The sequence below is a fragment of the Lycium barbarum genome, chromosome 3 (assembly GCF_019175385.1).
Source record: "Lycium barbarum isolate Lr01 chromosome 3, ASM1917538v2, whole genome shotgun sequence".
NCBI lineage: Eukaryota > Viridiplantae > Streptophyta > Magnoliopsida > Solanales > Solanaceae > Lycium > Lycium barbarum.
The window spans coordinates 120,586,812-120,600,542 of NC_083339.1; the positions used below are offsets into that span (position 1 = coordinate 120,586,812).

At 36.0% G+C, this 13,731-nt stretch overlaps 1 protein-coding gene across 4 annotated transcripts; it reads right to left on the bottom strand.

Moving 5' to 3' along the window:
- Window positions 1-1,832: 1,832 nt before the first annotated feature.
- On the bottom strand, window positions 1,833-8,945 carry LOC132632083 (uncharacterized protein At4g06598-like). Of its 4 annotated transcripts, XM_060347892.1 has the most exons (6): window positions 8,469-8,622; window positions 5,625-6,364; window positions 4,621-4,718; window positions 4,011-4,086; window positions 3,794-3,920; window positions 2,377-2,517 (listed from the first exon to the last, which is right to left on the bottom strand). In XM_060347892.1, the coding sequence occupies exons 1-5, from the start codon at window positions 8,481-8,483 to the stop codon at window positions 3,839-3,841; spliced, it is 1,011 nt and encodes a 336-aa protein (XP_060203875.1). In that variant the 5' UTR covers window positions 8,484-8,622; the 3' UTR covers window positions 2,377-2,517; window positions 3,794-3,838. The 4 variants fall into 4 exon arrangements, with proteins under 4 accessions (XP_060203874.1, XP_060203873.1, XP_060203872.1 ...); XM_060347891.1 differs by lacking the exons at window positions 4,621-4,718; window positions 8,469-8,622 and adding an exon at window positions 8,782-8,945 and having other exon boundaries at window positions 1,833-2,517; XM_060347890.1 differs by lacking the exon at window positions 4,621-4,718 and having other exon boundaries at window positions 1,833-2,517; window positions 6,892-8,619.
- Window positions 8,946-13,731: the final 4,786 nt, after the last annotated feature.

Here is a 13,731-nt window from a genome sequence, read left to right on the forward strand (position 1 = left end):
TTAGCATTGGCTAAGTTAAAACCTTTTGAATGAGGTAAAGGGGGAGGTCTTCACAGAGGTGCCCCAGAAAACATATGTACACAACACAGAAGAGAAAGAAGCACATGTACTCTTCTATTTTGAATCCCAGTTTCCTTGTCCATGCAACCGCTCTATAAAATGAATCATACTCTGATCGGCCTCAGGTAATTTATAAGTGTTGTCCTCCAGTTCGAGGTAGTGCCGGAAACGCCTTGATATATTATGCCTGAATGCTTGCACTTGCAATTAAATAAATAGATAATGCACATTACAGGAGTTGTCGAAAGTACGTTAGGTAGTTGTATTTGAATATTTCGCTACATAAACAGAGTTAACCATAACATATTTCAAAAAAATAACTCCTACTAAAGAAATGTTGCTGAGAATCTTTATTGATACACTTTCCTCAAGGACCTTCTTGAAGATCATTCCCATTATCTTGTCTGGAAGTGTTGAAAGGGAGGGTTCTGACATACTGTTTTTTTGAAATACTTTTTAGAAATGGACCCTGACTTTAGGAGAAGAAGACTTTGTGTTTCAAAGAAGACGAATAGGACTGTATATGGGAAAGCTAGCAATGACCTTTCACTTATAGTGAAACTTACAGTAAAATATCAAATGAGTAGTTGTGTATTAATTGTCGTGTATTTACGAGGTTGCATAAACGAAGGTGGTTAGTGAAAACTGAAAAGTTGGAAGCTGTGGTGGTGTAAAGTGTTAGTAATAAAGGAAATGTCTTTTCATTGAGCTATAGTTGGTGAAAGAGATCCACCATTGTAATTGTAGCTAACTTCGTGCTACAATGGACGAGATACAAAAATAGAGGAGTACACTTAAGGATGAGAGTGCATCCTTTCTGATATGGCTATTGATCTAACTTTAGTGAATATGGCATGGTAATTCTGCAATCCTTCGAAATACTGCTGCTCTTAACATGGTATACTAGACTACATTCAAGGTTCAGTTCATCAGCATCCTACTTTTTTTCCAATTGACAAGTTTTTATCACCTTCATAGCATGTTTAGCCAAGCTTCTGAGAAGTGAAAAGTACTTCTTTTTTTTAAATACTTATTTTAGAGAATTGAGGTGTGTAGTAAATTTTTTAGGAAAAAAATAGCAGTATATTGATTTTGAGTAACAGCAGGAGCAAAAAAAATTAGTATGAAACCTTGGGCAAGCACAAATTAGGCTTCTAGCCCAACTCTAGTTAACAAGCATGTTTTGAAACTCCAGGGAGTATGAGTCTGCCCTTCTACCAACTACTTACTATCAATGGTTTAGTAAGCTAAGCATTCCATCCTTTATGATTACGAAGGAATGTATAGAGAGGAAGACTCCAGGGTTTGTTTCTCTCGGTGTCAACGTAGGAATAGGAGCACTTTGAATGGATGCGTTTTTCCCTTGTTGAATCAGCCAAGGCAGTAGCCTTTCTTTCTTTTCCTCTGTCAAGGGGACCAGAGGGAATGCAACTACTACTGAGACGGCAATTCAAACTAAATCCCCAGAGAAAATAAAAGATTAGCTAAGTAAGGTCTATAGACTGTAAGGCAGAAGGCTTGAAAAGAAGAGCACTCCTACTTTTGGGATTTTTTAGTGAACATCCCATACTTTACCAATCATTCAGTGAAGTGCTCCTTCCATTTTTGAGGTGAGAGAAATCTACCATAATGCGTACTTAAAAACCATGCTAGTCCACATCAAGATTCAAACCTCGACGTGCGCCTAACTCACATCACCCACCCATCATGTGTTGCATCCTTGCAACTGAACCAACGCCCTGGGGGCTTGCTGTGCTGTCTACCATTAACAATTGCAGAAACAAAATGGTTTCATAGCCTAAAGAAGAAAGGACATAATGAGTTGATGGAGCTCCACTGTTAATGCTTACAAGTCAATGTTCATGAATTACCTGAGAAGGTAAAAATGGTGGAACCAATAGCTAGGAAATTTTACAACAACGAAAGCTGATGCAAAACTGATGAGTTTAACATACAAAGGAGAAATCATGCCGGAATTAGCCACCTCAGGCGAGTCAACTGCCACAAATGCTATTCCCTAGCACCGACCACCAGGTGCACATAAAAAGACCACTATGCTTAACAAATAAAGTTGAGGGGATACATACTATGTAAGAAATTAGAATCACTGGCGGAAGGTGGAGGCGGCAAAGCTGTTGAGAGAGAGCACAAGGACGACACGAGCTCTTTTTTACCACGCCATGCACAATTAAAATCGTGCAATTTTTGTCACTTGCCAGGCAAAATCAGCTGAGGGAGAGTCGGGACTAAGATGTGATTAAAATCCAAGCGACAGTCACATGTGAAGTTGGCCTTTGTGTTTCAAACAGAGGTCTGCAAATTGTTGATCAAGATCCCTACTAGTGGTACGCCGATGGCTGGATGACGATTGCTGTTGCTGCTGTGACTGTGGCAGTTGCTGTTGCTGATACAATGCTCGTAGTCTTCCTCTTTCTCTTTCCAGTACTTCATGCTCCACTGCACAGATCATGTACAAGGTTTAGTTTCCGAAAAGCTAATAGAATGAACTTACTCCTACATCAATATTAGCAGCTTTCTAGTCACCGCTATCCCGAAAATAGAACAGTTTTTTTAGGTGCATCGTTAATTCAACTACGAAAGTTCCTCAGCCATAATAAAGCCAATGATATTTTGCAGTTGAAAAAAGTTTGCCCAGTTCCTTAAAAAAAAAACGTTGACCTAGTTATGCTATCCACTTGAAAAGCAGATACAACTGTTGTCATCTTCCAAGAAGCACCATAGTTTAGGTTGAATCACCTCCAGTACAACAACACACCCAGTGTAATCCCACAAAGTGGGGTCTGGGGAGGGTAGAGTGTACGCGGACCTTACCCCTACCTTGGAGGTAGAGAGGCTAACTCCAGTATCGGCTTTATTATTTATTACTCCCTCCGTTTTATAATAAGTGGGTTTTTTAGCTTATGCACATCCCTTAAGAAAGTGCTCACTCCTAGAAAATTAGGAGTGTTTTTACTTACTTACCCCTAATTAAATGCTTAGGGAAAAAAAAAACTACTTAATGATCCTTGATTATGTAAATAAGGATAATTTTGGAAGAATAAGATCAATTTCTTCTTGAAACCCTAAAGCACCACTTCTTTGGAAACAAAATGAAAAGCCTAAAACCCCATTTATTTAGAAACAGAGGTGAGCACTTCTTAATTCCATTATTGTTTCCACAGGTAAAACCTTTTTATGATTGTGCTTTCCGAAGTGATAGGCAGTAAGAATAAGGCATGCTGCTTCATATAAAGCTCCTGAAAAGCTAAACAAAATTCATAAATTCACGGAAGTTGGAGATTTCCAGAATAGTCAGTTTTCCCTCAAAAGAAAAATCATGCTTTCTGTAATTACCACTAATTATCCCCATTTTTCTCCCAGAAAACAAGTCATTTGCTAATGAAGTTAAAGATTGCTCAACACAATGTGTTCCCAGTTTTAGGAAAACAACGCCCACTTTTCATCTGAATCCAAACCAACCTTAAAGATTGCTCAACACAATGTGTTTCTAGTTTTAGAAAAACAACACCTGCTATCCCAGCTCATCTGAATCCAAACCAACCTTACTTAGATTTATATTCACCGTGAAAACATATTCATGTAGTACTTCTATCTTGATAACCCTGATTTCCAATTATGTAGGTTTAGATTCATATTAGCTGCATATTCAACTTTATAACACTGGAAATAGCAGGTACAACAATAAAGTAAAACAGATAAAGAAGAAACTTACAATGCTTTATCAGCTGCTCTTGAGATAAATTTTCTAAGCGCTGCTTTAGGGCTTTATTCTCCATGCTGAGAATAAGAGTCTTCTGGTTAAGGAATTCAAGCTCAGCGGACACCTCAGAACCTTCAGCCTGGAATCAAAACAATGATCAGATCAGCAATTGTAACAAAATACAACATCCATCATACATCCAATTACCACTGTATATTGCTTTACATGCCTGCAGAGCTTGAACATTTCTTTCCAGTTCAGATATATATTGAAGCTTCCTAACTCGTGAACGTTGAGCAAATTGTCTGCATTAGATGGCACCTTGTCTTAGTAAACCTCAATATATGTTAAATAACAGTACACAAAGTCCAAATAAATAATATAAATAGCAGATAAGTGTCAGTTGGAAAATCCCATAATAAAAGAGGAGAACATTGTAGACCAAACATATACTTTCTCACCAAAATCAAAATGTCCATCTCTATCAAATTAGATGACAGATGACCAGTTGATTGGGTGAAAGTGAAACTTTAAAAAAAAAAAATCCCAGAGTAATTTGAAACATTGAAGTTAGCTAGAGACGTATGCTAAATAAGAATGGAGGATGCGGTAATTTGCCAAGTATAAATCACATAACAGGAAAAGTGATATAGTCTTCGTATTAGATTGATTTATTGAAGATGGGAAAGGTTACTTTTAAGGGGTCCAAGAAATTACGGAGGATGAATTGAGAACAAGGTCAAGCACAGATGGTGGGAAGAAAAAACCTTTCTGACATGTATATCATTTCGGTAGCATAAAAATGAATGACTACCTTGTTAGATGTTAAATTCACCTACTTTTGTCAACGTCTATGGATTGATAGGATTTGACCACCATAGGCATTCCTTGAAAATTTCGAAGAGCGCAGACTATCCCTACAACGTTGGCCGTAGGCCTGTAGTCTGTTCAGTATATAATATTATCAAAGTTTTAGAAGGTAAAAGCTTAATATCACTGCATTTACTGAAAGATGCAGAAGAAAATAACATGCTATAATTACTTATTAATGATAGTTAGAATCCCATTTATGGATCTCATATCCTGGTTAGAAGCCTCCAACTAACTCAAAGATCCAGTAAACTGATAGTACGGGCATGCAATGAAAATAATGTAGAACATTGGACAAACCATGGAAACAGAAACAAAGAACTACACTAAAGAAACAGAAACAAAGGATTATCTAAAGCTATGTTGCTCGGACTCGGGTGCAGGTGTCGGATACGGGTATGGATCTAGAGGTCGGACTCGGCATGATCTAAATTTTAAGATTCGTGGGTACGGATCCGGGTACGGATACGGGTGCGGGGATTCGGCAAAAATAATTCAAAATTCTAATAATATAGCTACAAGAATATGCCTAGATTATGAGAGCTTTTTGTGGAAGCACCTACATGTAGTTTGTACCAGACATGTGATTCAATCTTCCATTCTACTAGGTGCTAGACTGCGTGCTCCGAGAAACTAGTTAAATTTTCTACATAATATTGAAGGTATGCCATCTCATGTCTTCAAATCTCTACCTTTTGCTATCTTGAGAAATCACAATCTCAAAATTTTTCTTTAATTTGGTCATGAATTTCGGTCAAAGTATCCGATCTCTATTGACCGGATCCGACACGAATTCCGTACCCAAACCCGTGTCGTGTCGTGTCGGACACGGGTACGGCGGCAAAAGTGAAGGGTCCGAGCAACATAGATCTAAAGTATTAATTATCTTTTCTTGCAAATATCAACATACTAAAAATATTCTTATTCGCGACCCAACCATGACCTTTGGGGCTGCTGAGATAGTTACACTTACTGCTTTGCACGTTTCGTGTCATTTTCTGATGCAGAACTCTTGCTGTGAGAAGAATCCTGTGTTTCACCAGATCCCTTTGGATCAGGAGTGACAGATTCAGCAAAATCCTGCTTGTCGCTTCCTGCAGATTTGGGCCTCTCTCGTTCTTGTGGAGGACATGATGATCCCAAGCTGTGAGTCTTGACATTTTCCCTAGAAGGGGGGAGACCACGGCGATGTGGTATTGCATTTGGAGATGCATCCCTTGCCCTACTCTTTTGTCGGTTTGAGGAATTCTGATCAACATGAAGTGTGGCATGCCGAGCATCTTTGTAATAATCAAAGTCTTGGGATCCCCAGGAAGCGACAGGAGTTATGTTTCTGAATTTATTATCATCTTGAGCTATGTAATCTAAGTTTGTAATATTAGCAGCATCAAAATACGTAAAGGAGTCACTAGATGAACGTCGGTGGCCACCTCTGCGTACAGGAGTTTCCGGCTCGTTAAGAAGATCATCTAACCAAGATGGTTGTTCCTCTATAATACAGCTTTCAGAAGAAGTACGCTGATGGTGTGAACCATCTCTGGGTTTCGAAATGCCCTTTTGGGTGACAGCAGAACTAGGTAGATAATCAACATACGAGGAAGATGTGCAAGGAAACGGGCTTTTAGGAGGCAGCAAAGAGCTCTTTCCATTGTACACCATATGCCTCATGCTAGATGGCCCCTTGGAATTTGCCATAGCAAAGCACACAAGATCCTGCTAAAGAATGAAATAAGGGTAACGTATATGAAAAGAATGAAAGGAAACTATTGTTTCCAAAAGTAAGAGCATAAACTTACCAATTTAAATCAATGCTAGATAACTTAGAAGCAAAACAAAAACGAAAGAAAAGAAAAAGGTAGAAAAATAAACAGCCGGTTGGAAAGAATCTGACTTCACAATAGTAAATTTATCCAGTAATCAAATCCCATTACATCAAGAGGCAGAGTATCACCAGAAAATCCAAAAAATTCTAAAGACCAATTGACAGAAGTCAGTCTTGGAACACAAAACTAAGAGGAACTGAGGAACTTAGAGATTGCTAATCCTTCTACAAACTCATGTCATTAGACGAAATCACACACCAATCATGGAATAAAAATTACACCCAAATTGGAAAAAGCTCGTGTGCCTCCGCAGCAGGTGAAAAAGAGGATCTCGGGAAACACATGAATCGTGGACATTTTATTTAAGGATAATAAAAGTGAATGGAAGAGGGAGGAAGAAAACGTGAAGGATCATACTTCGCACATGCAGAGGAGCGAAGAAGAGTGAGTCCTCTCCTCAAATTTGCAAAAGCACTGAATATAGGTAGACACATATTCCAAGAGAAGACTACCATCTTCTTATTGTGCAATTCTTTTCTTTTTTCTTCATTGTTCAGGAAGAGGCGTACAGCACGTGGGAATCCAACAATTGATTAGAATTTAGAACACTGAGCTTGCAACAAATCAAAGTGTGATCTATCTGCTCGTGGCTGTACGTATGGCATGTTTCATAAAAACATACACTGCTATTATAGGGAAAGGGACCCACAAAAAAATCAATAACAAGGAACGAAGAATACATAATATAACGCCCTCCTTGAATGGAGAAAAAAATCATTTCCTAACTTTGACAGGAAGCTAAGCGTTTCTTTAGTTATGTTGTTTGTGGAAAACAAAGAAGCATGTCTGACTTAGGGTCTGTAATTCAGAAGAAACTCCAGCGGCTTTGGAATTGGACGTTATTTTGAAGTTCTAGCTTCTGTATTTCATTAGAATAGTGCAGTGGTCAAAATATTTTGGTGGACAGGTAAAAATCTGGATTTAACTCTGAGGAACCCTATTACTAGCTTTTCTTCATGTTAGCGGCAAATAGCGTGGATTTCACTAAGATTAGATTGAAGGTCGTCTGGCTTGGATAGCAGTTACCAAAGAATAACTTTTCTACGCAAGGCTGAAAGAACACATAGAATGTCAATCAAATGTAGTAAAAGTGTGCAACTCTAGATCATTAGAAACAAGTAGCTCCAGGCCCAACTTTGTGGAAATGGATCAAAGCCCTACCTTGAGCTTGTAAAATTGTTGTCATTTAAACACAAGTTATGCTCTGGCTTGGATAGCAGTTATCATAGCATAACTTTTTCTACACACGGTTGAAAGAACACATTGAATGTCAATCAAGTGTAGTAAAACTGCGTAACTCTACTCAATACAAACAAGTAGCTCCAGCAATCCAAGTTTTAAGGAAATAAATCATAGCCCCGTCTTGACCGAAGAGCTTGTGAAATTAGTTGTCATTTAAGAATTGAAAACCACACATAGCAGAACAATAAGGCTTTCAGCAACATTATCTCTCTAGGTATGTTTCGAAACTATTAAATCACCGCAAAAAAGTCCAGCCAGGATAACTCAAAACTCCATTTCAAGACACTCAAAATATCAAACTGTAGCATTGCAACCTCGCTTTAGGCACTTCAGGATCAATCTCTCCCGACTAATTGACTATATCATGGAAACTCCATACTTAACCAACAACGACGACTACTAAGCCTCAATCCTAAACTAGTTGGGATCAACAATATGAATCATCTTTATCCATTATGTTATATTTGGGCATGTTTTGTTCCACTATTCCATAATTTGTTGACATACAAATCTCTAAATAAACTAAAAAAGACTCCTGGAAAATACGAGACAAGATGTAAAGTAGGCCAACAGGATGAATCCTTAATCCAAACTAGTGAATACAACATACATGGAGGAACCCCAAGTTAAATCAATTCAAAATTATTATGAATCATCTCTCTCACACACACACAAAAAAAATCAGAGCTTACTTCCATGTTAAACATCTAAACAAGAAAATTTGAATTGCCACTACAGCTACTGATGAACATTTAGGAAAACAAATCAATCAAAAAAGAAGGATATTTTCCCCCAAATCTCAGGCTTAACAGAATAACTTATTTTCTTTAATTTAAGCAAATCCCAATTGATCACACCAAAAAAAAAAAAAAAAAAAAAAAGAGGAGAAAATCTTCAACCCATTTAATTGACCCACGTTTTCCCAGAAACTAAAAAGACAATTTTAACTACAATTTGAACAAATAAAACAAAAAGTTACTAACGAAGATGTGAACATAATTTTACCTATGGAAATGATATATATATATATATATATATATATATATATATATATATATATATTGAGACAGTGAAGATCTCAACGCAATGTAATACACTGATGAAAATGGAAGATTCAATCAATTCATATATATCAGCAACTCATTTCTGGTTGACGTCTCATGATGAAAAGGGACACAGACAACTCAAAATGACATGGTTTTATTACTTTACTCGTTCTTACATTCTCATCCCCGATCTTCTTACATATTTGTGTATTGGTCCCTACTGTTTAGTTCCTTTTTCATTTTCTTTTACCTCGGGAGCAAATAGTGCAATTGGTCCCAAATTTGGAGACGAAATGAAAATAATATTCCCTGAAATATATTCAATGAGCAATTTAACCTTTTAAATTGTCAAATGCGAGTATGTTTCATCTTATCAAATACTAGGACTTCATAGACTTTGGTGGTTAGTTTTGACAGAAATTATGAAGAAAAAAATATATATAAACATGAACTCGCATTTGAAAGTGCAGTTTTGCCATTTATGTTATTTTTAATATATTTTTAGAGTCTGGTACAATTTTTATTAAGTTTTATCTATAATTGATGTTGCAATCTTTTAAATTTTACAGGACTTTCCATGTGTTTCTGGTTAAATCTTCCTTCTTTCGTAGTTTTTATAAAATTTGTTAGATATTTTATGAAGACCAAAAGTGTTCAATTTTATCAAACTTATAGCACCAAATTTACCTAGGAGCATACTTAGAAATCATTTTGAACCTACCCCAAATATAAAGGACCTTTTTATCATTTTCTCCAATTTGGATAAAGTTATACTTGCATCTGCGGCTAGTGCGTGAGCAGTTTAGTTATAACAAATCCTCTAAACAATGAAAACAGGACAAATACTTTTAGAGAATTGACTTCCACTAATTTAGAAAATTATAGTACGTGTTGATTGATTGATTGATTTTAAAGAGAACAGAAGTGAGTTAGATCGTTTTAAGTCGAGCTTATGATCGCTTTATTCGTGACCAGTTGGTTACTAAATTCATAGAATCTCAAGCTTATAAATTTTTAAATTTTAAGTTAATACCAATAATAATGGGACCAACAAACTAGGTTCCTAGCTAAATATTTCTATAATTTAATGAATTTTTTTAATACAAATGTCTGATCTAGACAAAAGTTATTGAGTTCACTTAAATTCGTGACTATTGAATCAAATACCCGCGATTAGACTGTTGATAAGTTATAATAACAAAGTTGAATAAGAGGATTTGATGTAGAAAATGGCTCCAACTAATTTGGAACTGAAGTATTGTTAGTTGATTCATTTTGTAAAGAATAAAAATGAACTAGAAGCTCATCAGCATTCAAAGCTTTATTTATGGCACTTTTTAATCACTAAACATGTCTAGCTGAAGAATTCTCATAGTATAGTAATATATTTAAGATTTTTTTTTTTTTTTTTTTTGGGACTTGCAACTTTGATGGTGTTAGTTAATGTCTGTGGACATTAACGACAAACATTTTTCCTTTTGGAAATTGTGAAGTAAAAGATTGTGCCTTGAGTTTTGTAGTGTCATTATTGTAAAGAATTATACACGACTAGTTGTGACAGAATCTTACAGCTCATTTTATTCTACCACATGATGCTTTCCAATAATAGTGCATTCTTAAAAAAATATCAGTTTTATAACTCATGATGTAAAAGCATTACACCTTCTATGTTATTCGGCATGTTCTTAAGTCCTGTGTTCTTTGTTCACCAATCTACATATATAATTAGTTGATTTTTAAGTGACGATTGCTGAAACTTAAATTCCTTCAACTATGCATAATGCATTCCGTTTCAATAATTCATAGTTTCGTTTTTGTCAGTGGAAAATATGTCAGGTAAGCTTGTCAACCGGGGCAGTTGAACCGGTTGTAACTGGTGACCGGAACCGGCTAAATCGATCCCGAACCAGGATTCGGATTCCCGGTTCCCGATTGACGGGTATTCGTTTGAGACAAGCCGGTTACGGATTGGCAAAATTGGAACAGGTGGACGGGTCAACCGGCCCGGCCGATCGGCCAACCGGTCAATCGGCCCGGCCGGTTGGCCAACCGGTAAACCGGCCGAATAATATTTTTTTTTAATTCAGCCAAAACTAGTCGTTACTGGGGCGTTGCCTAATGGACCAATTTGTAAAAATGGTCGTTGGCAAAGGCCAAAATCTGATATTTTGGCCCCCCACCACCCCCAAACTTTTATTTTTAACACTTTAACCCCTCCCTCACTCTTATATAAACCCCTTTCCATTTTATTTTCGTCCACACCAATTCTCTCTACACTTTCTCTCAATTTCTCTCAATTTATAGCTTAATGTTCAAATATCAACCGTGGCCTTGGAAAGTGCATTTAGCCAAGGAAGACAACTATTGTCTCCATAGACACTCCTTATCCGGATTTAGCTTGCAAGTACTAGTTTGCATTCGCGATTGGATTAGATCGGAGCAGTGCAACCAAAGGCTAGCGGCGGTGGAAGGTGAAGAGGAAGAGATTGAAGTTTTAATAGCAAGTGAAAAAGACCAAATTGAAGACATGGAAGATATCCCAATGGATGAATATGATATGGCGGAAGTTACCGAAATGGTTGTAACAATGTAATTTTATTTTTGTACTACTTAGTTGCAACTCATGTATTATTTGCAAGTTAAAAAAAAAATACAATTTGCAAATAAATGTTATCCATTAATGAATAAAATATATGGCTCATTGAGCTTTCTTCTATTTACTTGTGTTCATATTCTTACAAGTATTCAAGTTAATATTACTTATATTAAGTTAGGAATATACCTACAATATACTTATAATATACACCTACTTAAATTATAAAATAGAAAGTTATAACTATATATATTTATAAATATACAATCTTGAATTTTATAATACTCATGAGTTATTTGTAAATATAAAATTGAAGTTACAATACATATAACTTAAACATATATACCTACAATATACTTATAATATACATATACTTAAGTTACAAAATAAAAAGTTATATACTTAGAATCCAACCGGCTAATCGGTTTTTGAAATCAAATCGGGCCGGTTACGGGTTGTAAAAATCCAACCAGCTGACCGGCCCCGGTTAACCCGTAACTATTGGTCATAGATAGTTTTTTACTCGGGAACTGGCCGGTTAGGCAAACCGGTGCCGATTCTGGGTCGGTTCAACCCATTTGACAGGTTTAATGTCATGTTGGCTATACATTCTTTAGGGTACTTGATAGAAAGATAAGACCTTTTCCATGAGTGATATGGTTACACCAGTTGATGTTTAGATTACTGAGAGAATTACTATGGAAAGACCAAACCCACTACATCAAGGGTGTGATTGTATCTATTACACTACTAACACTAGTATAATTTGGGGAAGAACAAGGAAGTTTTTCGATATTTATGAGGAACAAATAATAAAAGACTTTTGAAATCTACCACACTGGTATAATTTGGGGAAGAAGAAGGAAGTGTTTCGCGTTGGAGACTATGACACAAGTTTAGGAGGGAAATCCAAATGAGCAAGTACATGACAAGTCTTTTTAGAGAGAAGGATCTGTTCGACACTGATGCGACACTTTTAGGAGGAAAGTTAAGGCGTGTGAGGAACTGTTAACAACAGTCATTTGACTTTCTCTATGCCTAAATGATATAAATATCATACACATTGTTTCTCGAGAAAATTTCTCGACAAATGTGTATTTCTCTACATCAACCTACCAATTCGACAACTCAATTTGTTATCCCATGAGCAAACATTATCTGCGTAGCCCGTCGTGCGAACCTCCCAGTAGTATGGTGTCCCCTGTTGGGATGTACTATTAAAATTGTATTTATATTTCAAATTGCTCCCCACACATAAAGAAGAGATATTGGTGACCTAATATACTACACTTGATTCCCTGCCACTTTTTTTTTAAGGAAAATAGAAATTGTCCCCACTATGCTATGCAGCACTTCCTACTTTCAGACTTTCAGCACAAATTTGTGTCGGCTACATGCTTACTATCCCATCACTGCAATTGCATCTCTTGTTCCCTTCCTTCATAAGTCTTGGACTATTGTAACTTTCAACGGACTAGTTCATCTCAACCATGGTATATGATCGATGCTATAGCCTATTGGTACGTATCCTATATGAGTGTGTATAAAATGTTGTTTGAATTTGGTGTTCATATTGTGTGAGTATATGGTGTTATTACTTTTAAGATATTATAATAGTTGTTACGATTGCTAATAATTAAAATTTTAATAATAAAAATACACATCTTACGTATTTTTTATTTTATTTTGACAATAAAAGTAGTCTTACATGATAACTAATTTGGTGAGGTGAAATTGTTACATTATTTCTCTTCGTTCATTTTGTCATTAATATTGTTTGATAGTTTTTTTTTTTTAATTTTATTGCATAGGGACTTGTAAGCCCGTCAACCGGTTTGAACCGGACCGGACCGGTAACCGGTTAATAAACCGGCCGATTTCCGGTTTAAAAATCGGAACTGGCCACCGTTTCCGGTTTAAAAATCGGAACTGGCCACCGTTTCCGGTTTAAAAATCGGAACTGGCCACCGTTTCCGGTTTACCGGTTTTAAAATGAAAACTGGACCGGTCCAGTTCGAAACTGTCCAAAACCTCTTTTTTTTTTTTTTTTTTTTGTATAGTATATATATATTATAGTATTTATTAGTATATTGTAGGTATATTTACATATGTTATATAAGTTTATAAGTAAAGTTTATATATTTACTGACTAGTAGCAATACAGCATATATATATATATATATATATATATATATATATATTAAGTTATATGCTTAAGTTATATTACATAAACCTAAAAGATACTATGAATATACTTATATATATCAATATACTTAGGTAGTTAGGTTATATATATATATATATGTTTAAGTTATA